The sequence below is a fragment of the Nicotiana tabacum genome, chromosome 2 (assembly GCF_000715075.1).
Source record: "Nicotiana tabacum cultivar K326 chromosome 2, ASM71507v2, whole genome shotgun sequence".
Taxonomy (NCBI): Eukaryota; Viridiplantae; Streptophyta; class Magnoliopsida; order Solanales; family Solanaceae; genus Nicotiana; species Nicotiana tabacum.
This window is the reverse complement of record NC_134081.1, coordinates 82,552,584-82,565,314: the sequence shown is the minus strand read 5'-3', so window position 1 is coordinate 82,565,314 and position 12,731 is coordinate 82,552,584. Positions and strand designations below refer to the sequence as shown.

Below are 12,731 nucleotides of genomic sequence, written 5' to 3'. Positions count from 1 at the left end.
AAAGTGACAGCCCCTTGTTCTATAGCTAACACCTCCCTCACCTCAAGTTTATTTATTTTTTATTTAATTTATGTATTGGTTGTGAAAAAAAAATATAAGTTATCAACATATATAAGTTAAATTCTTTTAAATTAGCATTTTCCTTTTTGGCTCTGTGGGGAGGTTTTCTGTCCAGCAAAATGGAAAAGAAAAGATAATTTGACAAACCAAATTGACACAAAGAGCCATATATATTTAGCATCGGCAAGAGTAGCCTTATTTCTAAATGAAGAACAGTGCGGAAAGTTATAACTAAGGGGATAAGATGAGGCAAATGATTTTTTTAAATAAAAGCCAAATTTTAGCAGTAACAACACATTTTTATCTTTAACCGGTACAATTGAAATTGGGACACGGATAAGGCGTCCGGAAGTTGTACAATAAAAATCCAAAAAGGCTTGTTTGGGTATTAAAGGACAACAAGGGCTACACAAACGACAATTAGAGACCTTAGGTGCAATAAACATCTTTAGATGAATCTTAAATACGTTGTCTTAAGTCGCAATTATCGTAACCACAGATATTAGGCATGAAAGTTGTATGCCTTTGCTAGTCACAAAAGCATGTTTTCAACTTGCCAGAGGCAAATTGACAGAAACCCCATATATATATATATATATATATATATATATATATATATATATATATATATCAAGAATTAACCCCAAATCCTATCCAGCCACCAAAAAAAAAAAAAATTAAAATTATATAGATTTTGGTACAGTATTTGTTTCTCTGCACTTTTAAGCGATACAGAAATTGGACCACAGACCACAAGCCAACTTCAACCAAACATCCTCTATATAAAGCCCCCTTCTACAATGGACTACACCCACACCAGAAAATCATATTTCTTTCTCCTTTGTAACAAACTCTCTTCTCACCCATCCCTTACTCTCTGTCTCTCTTTAACACACACTGACGTGATTCAGAAAACAGTTGTTCAAGAACCATGCCTGAGGCACCAAAAACAGCTGAATACAGTGCTGTTGCAGAAAACAACAAGAAAGTTCTTCAGTTCATTGAAGAGGTGACAACCAACGCCGATGAGGTCCAAAAGAGAGTTCTTGCTGAAATTCTGTCTCAAAATGCTCATGTTGAATACTTGCATCGCCATGATCTTAATGGTCATACTGACCGAGACACGTTCAAGAAAATCATGCCTGTTATCACCTACGAGGATATTCAGTCTGATATTACTCGTATTGCCAATGGTGATAAATCTCCTATCCTCTGCTCTCAACCCATCTCTGAGTTTTTGACAAGGTTTGTTCTTTTCTATTCTTTTTGGATGAAAAATGCGCAACCTTATCTCAATAGTGTAAAGGTGTACTACACAAAGTGCTAAAACTCAAAAGAATAACTCGCTTTTTCTTGATTTTGTCGTTACTGCATGTATTTGGTATTTTCTAGCTAGTTTATGCTAAATGGTAATTTTGAATATGCAGTTCCGGGACATCAGGAGGGGAAAGAAAACTGATGCCAACCATTGAGGAAGAACTTGTGAGGAGATCAAAGCTCTACAGCCTTCTAATGCCTGTGATGAGCCAATTTGTTCCAGACCTTGAAAAAGGCAAAGGAATGTACTTTTTGTTCATAAAATCTGAGGCTAAGACACCAGGGGGATTACCAGCTCGTCCTGTATTAACAAGTTATTATAAGAGCCCCCATTTCAAGAACAGGCGTCCTGACCCTTACACAAACTATACCAGCCCAAATGAAACGATTCTCTGCTCAGATTCTTACCAAAGTATGTATTCTCAAATGCTTTGTGGCCTCTGCCAAAACAAAGAAGTCCTCCGTGTTGGGGCAGTCTTTGCCTCAGGCTTTATCCGTGCTATCCGTTTCTTGGAAAAGCACTGGTCTCTTCTTTGTCACGATATTAGAACTGGAACCATTAACTCCCAAATTACTGATCCTTCAGTGAGAGAGGCAGTGATGAAAATCCTGAAACCTGATAATAAGTTAGCTGATTTTATTGAGGTTGAATGCAGCAAAAAATCATGGCAAGGGATTATCACTAGGTTGTGGCCTAATACTAAATATATTGATGTTATTGTGACTGGAACCATGTCACAGTATATACCCACTCTCGATTACTATAGCAATGGCCTCCCTCTTGTCTGCACCATGTATGCTTCCTCGGAATGCTACTTTGGTGTCAACCTTAATCCCCTTTGCAAGCCCAGTGAAGTTGCTTACACACTTATTCCCACCATGGGTTATTTTGAGTTCTTGCCTGTTCACAGAAATAATGGTGTCACTAATTCAATCTCCATGCCTAAATCACTAAATGAGAAAGAGCAGCAAGAATTGGTGGATTTAGTTGATGTCAAGATTGGCCAGGAGTATGAACTTGTTGTCACCACATATGCTGGTAAATTTCAAATACTTGTATCAATTAAAAATGAAATACTATTATGTTTTTCTTGGCTATTTATTAAGACATGTTTGCTAATGGCCTTTTTTGATCCATTTCAGGACTCTACAGGTATAGGGTGGGTGATGTGCTTCGGGTTGCTGGATTTAAGAACAACGCTCCTCAATTCAACTTTATCTGCCGGAAAAATGTGGTGTTAAGCATTGATGCAGACAAGACAGATGAGGTAGAGCTACAAAATGCGGTCAAAAATGCAGTGAGCCATTTGATGCCATTTGATGCACATGTGATTGAGTACACTAGCTACGCTGATACAACCACAATTCCAGGGCACTATGTCCTATTCTGGGAGCTGAATGTGAATGGCTCAACCCCAGTTCCTCCATCAGTTTTTGAAGATTGTTGCCTCACTATTGAGGAGTCCCTTAACAGCGTTTACCGCCAGGGTCGTGCATCGGACAAATCCATTGGCCCACTGGAAATCAAGATTGTGGAAAATGGGACTTTTGACAAGCTCATGGACTATGCCATTAGCTTAGGTGCTTCAATAAATCAGTACAAGACACCCCGATGCGTCAAATTTGCACCCATTGTTGAGCTTCTGAATTCGAGAGTGGTGTCTAGCTACTTCAGCCCCAAATGCCCAAAATGGGTTCCTGGCCTCAAGCAATGGAACAACATGAACTGAATGGTGGCTAAGCCTCGGATTTCTCTGCTAGGAAAGGAATGCACTGAGGATCATTTTAGTGCTAGAATTATTAAGATCATCCTGCTTAGGTTGACCCCAAACCAATTTTATGGGGTTTTTTCACTTTTTAAGTAAATTCGGTATTAAGGCTTTGTAGAATTTAACTTGTCGTTCATTATGGTAGAAACTTGAAATTAGCCATGTACAAAAACAGCAGTTCCCTATTTTAAAAAAGCTTCTACCTTTTGTTAAATTGCGACCTCTCATGGCGACAGCTGCCTTTTCTCTCATTGCAAATTGAGCAAACATTTTATGGGAATTGTTTTCTTATTTCAGGGCAGGAATCCTGCCCACTGAACTCTCATGATCCCACGTCCCAAAACGGTAGTACATAACTGCAGAAGAAAGCTAACTTTAATTATCCTAATACAAAAGCACTATAATTACTTAGTAGTTTAGTGTAGTATCATACCATTATTTTCAGGGAAAAGTAAAACAACTTTGTGTCACTTATAATTCAGCTACCACTTAAACTAATCTTATTCCTCGTGAAACTAAACAAAAAGATTAAAGGCTACATATCTCCAGTCAATTTCTTCCATAAAAGTGGATCGATTGACGTAAATCCCAATGTAGAAAAATAAAACTCAGGGACCCAGATAAATGACTAATAACCAAGCTTCTCTCCGTTTGCCAAAATAACTTTTGATGAAAAAATATGGGAAGAAAGCAGATAATCATATGGACAAACTTATAATGGTCTGCAGAAACCAATAGTGACTTCACTTATTTTGCATTAGAATACACTATTAAAAAATAAGAGCAAATTAATTAACAAGTTCCCATATTCTAACTAACACCTCAACTTTGGTTGGTGCTATATCATCCTTGAGATACGGGCGGAGTTATCCTTGTCCAAAAGGGAGACACCCATTTATCAAAAAATTTTACTGTGTAGATAGGTATTTATACCATCTTTACGTGTTTACTTTATTATATTTTAAATTTTTTTAATGAATTTACCAAGCCTTGGGAGTTTTTTTTTCCTCCTCTAAGTTTGGTGTTACTATATCAACAATAAAACCACGGAAGTATTGTCTCAAGAATTTGATAAATGATTAGTTGTTTCTCAATGATTATGTTTGTTACTTCCTCCGGTGGATAATATGTGACTTTTTAACATTTAGCACACCCTTTAAGAAAATTTTAACTTCTAAAAAAAATAAATATTTTGACTATGTTATTCTTAATTAAAATTTGCATATTATGTAAAAGACATTAGTATTTGGAAGAAGACGTTTAAATTTGAAAAAATATAATTTATTCTTGATTATGGGAGGGAGTATTTTTTTTAGTTAAGGTTGAGTAAAATACATGTAAACATAAAACGGAAATGGGCCAATCAACATCACTCCCGTATACTATTAAAGACACTAGTATGAAAAACTTTATAACGACGTTAGGTTCTCTTTTCGTTTTTGGCAATTATCATAATTAACTGGATCTGAAGAGGCTGATTGCCTATTACCGTTATTTCTGTTCTTCTACATAATATTCAGAGCATAACAAATTACTAGCACGAAGTTGATATTCTCGTCTTAGGAGTAGTTGATAATTAAAGGCTTTTGTTTGGTGTCTATTGACTTAATTTTGTTTTGCATCTAAGTTTCTCAATGGAAAAGTCATGGTGTTATTTTTTAAATAATTATCTGACCACATAAGGTTCTTTTGTTGAGTAGTTTAGTTGTACGAATTTGGTTACATAAATGAGAAAAAAAAAAACAGAGTGGACAACTTTGACTGAGGAAAGTGGCTGTGATGCTGCGGTCATGGAATAAGACCAGAGAAGATAGTTCACAAAACCGGTTAAAAGACAAAGCTCTGATGCAAATAGTGTAAAAGCATATAATAGTACTGGTCCATGTATGTATTTATATACTCCAAGTGAGGAGGGGTAGTAGTAGCGAAGGACAGATAAGATAATGATGATTTTTGTACTCAGAAAATGTTCCCTGGGCTCTGCCTTTGAAAAGAAAGAAACAAACAAAAAACATTAGTAGCAGAAGGGGGTCTCTGCTGCTGCAGAGAGTGGCCAATGCTTTGAAGACAAAGGCCAGAGTAAAGAGAGAGACAAGTCCTGAGACAAAATTTTCACAAAGAAAATGAAAGTGAGATTTTCTTGCTTTCTCTCTTTCTTTGTATTTTCTTTTTCTACTATTACAGCATGTTTTGGTTGCTTGCCTTATGTGTGAGAGTGACAAGACAGAGAGAGGGAGTGGGGATTTTGGATATTGACAGATGAGGGTTGTGTTAGTAGTTTTTTGGGCTTTTGGTGTTTCCGTAGTGCAACCAACTGTATCATCATCATCATTATCTATATTTGTCTTCTCTTTGCAATTTCAACAACCCAACGATTTTCTTCAATCGCACCATGGGAACATGCCGACTATGACCCATTTCCCTCTTTTTCCGGTTGCTTATTTTTGCTACGTAATTAGTAGATATGTAATAGATTCAATATCATATTTGATGATTTGAATATATTTTTGATATATATGATATTTGATATTCTTTTATCATAGTTATTATTAATTGCTTGATTAATTTAATAAGGGCATTGATTAAATTTTGAGCTTTGTCATCGTAATGAAAATCATAGTAATGAGAGTAAAGTCTCTTACAATTTAATCTAAATTTTATTTTTGATCGTAGGATTAATAATTTGGACATTAATAATCCGGTTAGATCAATATTTATATGATCGTCTTTATGTGATGAAGATTATTATGAGATGTTAATTAAAAATAATATTCTGGCATGAATTATGTTTATGTGATATGTGTGATATATAAGATAAACATGTTAGAAGAATGTTGAATTTCGTTTTTATGTCACGTGCTTGTTTGTTACATAATTTTGAATAATTTATTACATGTGATGTAAATTAATTTATGACTAAGCATGTAGACAACTTGAACTAAATTTATGTGTTATAAAACATTTGATAATCATGTTATTAAAAGTTGTTTTAATAGCAATTCTCTCCTACTAAAATTTGAGTTCTTAAACAATAAAATATAACATATTTTGTTGTAAAGCTATCCATCAAAATAAATAATTTTATTTATTTCTTGTTTATAAGGAACAGCTTGACAACCAGGAGACTTATAGTTCGAGAATATGTTAAAATTATTTATTGCATTAGATGCATGGATTGAAAGAATTATTTAATTTTACACTAGACGTCTGACTACCCGGTGAGTATAAAATTTAATAAGTTCTTTGTTATCATGATGGTTGAACTCAACTATACCAATAGGATCGACCTGACTACCAGTGGACTATTTGGCATAAAGTTATTTAAGAAAATTGTATGGAAATATAATTGGTAAGAGTACCTACCTTCGAAATATATGTGAGAAACGCCTTGACTTTCAAGTGACTCATACATATTGTTGAAGGATTCATTTATTTCACTAACAAAAATAAAAATTTCTTAAACTATAATGAGGGTAAATAGATTAAAATAATTGGTGAAAATACCATTTAGATAAAAGTCCATGTCTTTATGATATATGTAAATATGTTCTTATATTATTGCCTTTTCTTTTCTATATTTTAGATTTTTCAATATGTCTATTATATCACTGTGTGAAATACCTGAGACCAACAAGTTGGTAGGACAAAACTTTGATGACTGGTATAGAAATTTGAGAATGATGTTGAAGGCGCCAAGGTTTATCAGAAATACTTGGAAGAATGCCTTGCTATTAAACGCATCATTCTCGCTTCTAAGAGTTCTAAACCCCAGAGGAAACATCAAAATATAGATCCAACTGCAATAATTGAATATCTTACGACGCAAAACCAATCTGTCGTGATGGCGCATATCATGGTACTAGGCAAGCTGACTATTCAGACATTTTCAACATTTAAATCTTTGAAAGATACTAAATCAATTTAAATAAAGAAAAATCTCTTAAAACAGGATAGGAAAACTGGTGGTTGTCCGTCCTGTCCAGTAGCATGTATCCTCACCATCTGTAAGAAAATAGAGTAGTATATATTTAGTTCCCGAAATCAACTAATCCGCATGACAAGAATACAAGAATGTAAAATTTCCTAAGGGTTCGACAGCCTCTCGAGGATAAGTACAGACGTCTCCGTACCGATCCACAAGACTCTACTAAACATGCTCATGACTCGTGAGACCAATGTAACCTAGGCCCTAATACCAACTTGTCACGACCCAAATCTAACCCGTCGTGATAGCGCCTATCATGGTACTAGGCAAGCCGTTTATTCAGATATTTCCAACACTTAAATCTTTGAAAGATACTAAAACAGTTTAAATAAAGGAAAATCTCTTAAAACAGGATAGGAAATCATAACTCAATACATAAATTCTTCCCAAAACTGGGGTGTCACTGAGTACATGAGCATCTACGAAATGAAAAAGCCTGGTACACTGTCTAGAAAGTAAAACTGAATAAATAAACTAAAAAATAAGGGAGAAGAGTCAAGGTCTGCGAACGCCATGCAGCTATCTCGATGATCTCCGAAGGTCTAGACTCTGCAAATCAGCAATCGCCGTGACCGGAAGCACCTGGATCTGCACACGAGGTGAACGGTGTAGCGTGAGTACAACCTAGTAGGCATGCTTCTAGGTTCAACAGTTAAGTTTAGCACAGATGAAAAATGCCAAGTGTGACTGGTAAGAAGAATATGACGTCTCTATAGCTACATGCCAATGTGAAAACCGTATGTGATGCAACACAATGAAATCCCAAATACTCACATTCTCTGAGCACTCAATCTGCCCGTCTCAATTCTCGCTCGTCACGCTCAGTCACTCAGTACAGTACCATACCTGTTGCAGCGTGCAGCCCGATCCAGATATAGGCATAAGGCCCGTTCACACACACACACACACACACACATATATATATATATATATATATATATATATATATATATATATATATATATATATATATATATATATATATTCATAAGGCTTGTTGCGGTGTGCAACCCGATCAACATATATATAGCCATAAGGCTTGTTGCGACGTGCAACCCGGTCCACATATATATAGCCATAAGGCTTGTTGCGGCGTGTAACCCGATCCATATATATAGCCATAAGGCTCGTTGCAGCATGCAACCCGATCCATATATATATAGATATCACTCACAGCACGGCCCTCAGGCCCCAACTCAGTCACCAATCCCTCCAGTCTCTCGGGCTCACAACACTCATGTTAAGCAGCCATAATCAATGATACGAGATGTGACAATATACGATAACAGATACTGAGATGACACGAAATAATGAATCTGACTGAGTACACGACTGCAAGTAAACAGATAACTCAACAACAAAGATCGACTAATGTGGGTCCCAATAGTACAAGCATATAGCCTAAACATGATTTCTAGCATGAATCACAGCTCAAGTGCTCTAACACATAGAGCACACTAAATTATTCAAATAAAATAGCTACGCAGTTCTAGGGAATCGACTAAATCGCAATTTCAACGGTGCACGCCCGTCACCTAGCATGCACGTCACCTCAAAAAAACTCACATAGCATAAAATTCGGGGGTTCATACCCTCAGAACCAAGCTTAGAAGTGTTACTTACCTCAAATTATGCGAAACTCTACTCCAACAAGCCCTTGCCTCGCGAAACGGCCTCCAAATATCTCGAATCTAGTCACAAACTGTTCGATACAATCAACAAGAGCTAAAGGAATCAATTCCGCATGAAATTACTAAGTTCTTAACTAAAAAGTCAAAAAGTCCATTCAAAAGCCGACCCTCGGCCCCACGTCTCAGAACCCTACAAAAGTCACAAAATTCGGAAGCCCATTCAACCATGAGTCCAACCATATTAAATTTACCAAAATCTAACACCAAATCGACACCCAAATTCCCAATTTAAACTCTCTAAATCCCTAGCCTCAACTCCTAAAATTATACCTCAAAACCACACAATCTAGGTGGAAAGATTAATAGGGAAACATAATTATTGAGTAAATTTAACCTCAAGTGATTTACCTCAAGAATCCCTTCGAAATTCCTCTCAAAATCGCCTAATCCCGAGCTTGGAATGTTCAAAAATGAAGAAAACCCACGGAACCCTCGATTTAATATGATGCCCAGTGCCTTCGCACATGCGGTCTCACGGGTGCGAGGAATCTCCGCTTCTACGGTTTTGACAAGGCTCTATTTCCTGCTTCTGCGATCTTCCAAGCGCAAGTGCGAGTGTGCACCTGCGGAAATCCTTCCGCATCCTTGCTCCACAACTCTAATCTAATCACTGCCTCTGCGTTACAGTCGCCGCATCTTCGGCCACGTAGTTGTGGCAATTCCCTCGCACTTGTGACCCCTGCTCGCACCTGTGATTACCGCCCCACAGGCGCGATTATACCAGAACTGATGTGCTTCAACAGCCTTGATCTGTAAACCATCCGAACTCCACTAGAGGCCCCAGGACCTCAACCAAATATACCAACAACTCCTTAAACATGATACGAACTTAGTCGAGCCTTCAAATAGCATCAAACAATGCTAAAACCATGAATTGCGTGTCGATACATGCCTAATGAACTTTGAACTTCAAATTTTCACATTCGATGCTGAAACCTACCAAATCACGTCCGATTGACCTCACATTTTATACACAAGTCACAAATGATACTACAGACCTACTCCAACTCCCGGAACCCCAATCCGAGCCCGATGACCACAAAGTCCACTCTCGGTCAAACTTCTAAATTTCTAACTTTCGCCATTTCAAACCCAATTCAACTGCGGACCTCAAATCACCTAACGGAGCTAACGAAACCATCAAAACCCTATTACGGAATCGTTTCCACATAAGTGAACATCCAATCAACCTTTTCAACTTAAGCTTCTAACCTTGAGACTAAGTGTCTCAATTCATTCCGAGACCTTCTAGAACCAACTATCCCGGCAAGTCATATAACAACAATTAAGTAGGTTATGAGCAGTAAATGGAAGAACGGGGCTACAACTCTCAAAATAATCGATCGGGTCGTTACAACGGTTGATACACAGTTGGACATTGAAAACTCTCCAGTTAGACCCCATGTCAATCATGTGATTGATCTTACCAAAGAATTGAGAAGTTGGGTTACAATCTTGGTAAAGAGCTTTATGAAGATTTGATCTTGCAGTTAGTATATGATGCTGAATGTTTTTAATGTAAGAAGAAAGGCTATTGGAAGAAAAACTGCAAGGAGTATCTTGTAACTCTAAAGGATAAAAAATAAGGTGAGACATTAATGAAAAATATTTTCCAAAGTTTCTTTAGATACTACTAATTCTTCACTGTGGGTATTAGATACTGGCAATGGTTATAACATCTGCAAGGGTTTAAGATAAGTAGGATTTAAAAGAAAGGAGAAGATAATCTACAAGTTGGAAATGGTGCAAAAGCTGAAGTCATAGGTGTAGGAACAATTTCTTTAATAATGACTTCGGGCAAACTACTTATGCTCGATGATTGTTATTATGTTCCTAAATTTATTTCGGACATAATTTCAGCTTCTATATTGGACAAACATGGGTTTCGCACTAACATAGGCAATGGTATTTGCTCTATTCATTATGGTAATGATTTATATGTGAATGGCTATCTCCAACATGATGTTTATGTCTTACCTAAGGGTGGCATGTGGGCCGGTTCAGTCCCAGGACCGCAGACCATGTGGGCTTCTGGGCCTAAACGGTCCTTAACCGGTTAGAACCGGGACCGTGGAGGTGGGTCGGTCTTTCACAAAAAGACCGCAAGACCGGAACCGGACCCGTCCTTGGCGGGCCTAAACGGTCCCAAACGGTCCCAACGGTCAGATTTAAAAAAAAAAATAATTACCCGTTTGGCCATTTAAAAACTAGTCGTTTGGTCTGCCAAAATAACCGTTGGCTATTTGCAAAATAGCCAATTAACTCCCCAAACTTTTTAGAATTACACTTTTTCCTATTTTTAACTATAAATACCCCCTCATTCTTTTATTTTTCTCACAAAATCATTAATCTCTCTCTAATTTTCTTCTATGATTACTACTATTGCTTACTTTATTGTTACAATTTGTGAAAAAATTGTGAAGTTGGTGAATTGAAGTCTTCAAGTCTTCAACGATAATCAATTTTTAACAAGTTGTTCGTTAATTCGGTAAACTCGTTCCAACTCTTAATTTGTTTGTTTTATTTATTTTCTATTATTTTATTAATTAATATGACTTTCTTAAAAAAAAAATTTGGTAAAAATAAGGAAAAATCCAAGAGTGGCGAATCTAGTGGTCAATCTGTTCCTCCTCCACTTCCCCCGGCTCCCCAACCCAAACCCATACCCGTCCTATATTTGCTATTCTTAATAGTGATAATAGTTTATTATAATTTATTGAGAGTCAATTTTGCCATAATATTAGAGCTAGTGAACAATTAGACCATGAATTAATGAATGCTCTTTATTCTAATCCAAAGGAAATAGATTTTGATGAAACGCAACCGGATGACGATACACCCACTAGTCATGCTCCTGAAGTTAATCCAACTAATAATAATCCAAATGATGTCCTGTCTGACCCTCCTCTAACTACCCCTACTTTTTCTTGACAACGTACCAAACGGACAGAAACATCTATTGTTTAGCTCACAATTCTATAATATAATTTACAAGGAATTGTCTTAGATATTTTTATTACCATCTTTTTTTCTCTAACTTCTATAAAAAAAAAATTAAAAAAAATATCCGTTGGGACCACTTAGGCCCACTTAGGCCCGGGACTAGCCCACTTATCTCGGGACCATTAGTTCGTGGGCCCGGTCGAGGGCCGATTCCTACAAAAGGACTACCAAGACCGGGGCTGCGAAGCCCATTTCAATTGGGACCGGTCCGGAACCGGCCCACTTAGCCCACTTAGGTCCGGGATCGGCCCACATGCCACCCTTAGTCTTACCTAATGTGAATGTTAATTCGATTATGCATATTTTTACTTTTAAGAGGAAAAGAGATGATCAAGCAAATCATACATACCTTTGGCATTGTAGGTTTGGTCATATTGGAGAGAAAGAATTAACAAGTTGTACAAGGAAGGGTACCTTGACAAGTATGATTTAGAATTATATCCAACTTATGAATCTTGTCTCAAAGAAAAAATGACCAAATTTTTATTTACTGGAAGTGGAGAAAGAACTTCTGAATTATTGGGACTATTTCCTATAGATGTTTGTAGGCCCATGAAAATTTCAGCTAGAGGTGGATATTCTTAATTCGTCACATTCACTAATGATATGTCAAGATATGGATTTGTGTATCTTATAAAACATAAGTCTGAATCTTTTGAAATGTTCAAAAGGTTCTGTAGTGAAGTTGAGAAATAGACTAGTAAAAGTATTAAAGTACTAAGGTATAATATAGGTGGAGAATATCTTAGTAAAGATTTTACTAGGTATCTCAAATAGAATGAGATTTTCTCACAGTGGACACCTCCAGGAACACAACGCAATGGTGTGTCTGAAAGAAGGAGTCGAACCTTATTAGATATGGTTAGATCTATGCAGGGGGTTACTGGTCTTCCAATAAATTTATAG

At 36.7% G+C, this 12,731-nt stretch overlaps 1 protein-coding gene across 1 annotated transcript; it reads left to right on the top strand.

The window, feature by feature from the left end:
• The first annotated feature begins 875 nt into the window (after positions 1-875).
• Positions 876-3,360, top strand: LOC107777931 (indole-3-acetic acid-amido synthetase GH3.6). Its single transcript, XM_016598102.2, has 3 exons — positions 876-1,305; positions 1,488-2,416; positions 2,521-3,360. The coding sequence occupies exons 1-3, from the start codon at positions 992-994 to the stop codon at positions 3,105-3,107; spliced, it is 1,830 nt and encodes a 609-aa protein (XP_016453588.1). The 5' UTR covers positions 876-991; the 3' UTR covers positions 3,108-3,360.
• The last annotated feature ends 9,371 nt before the right edge of the window (positions 3,361-12,731 follow it).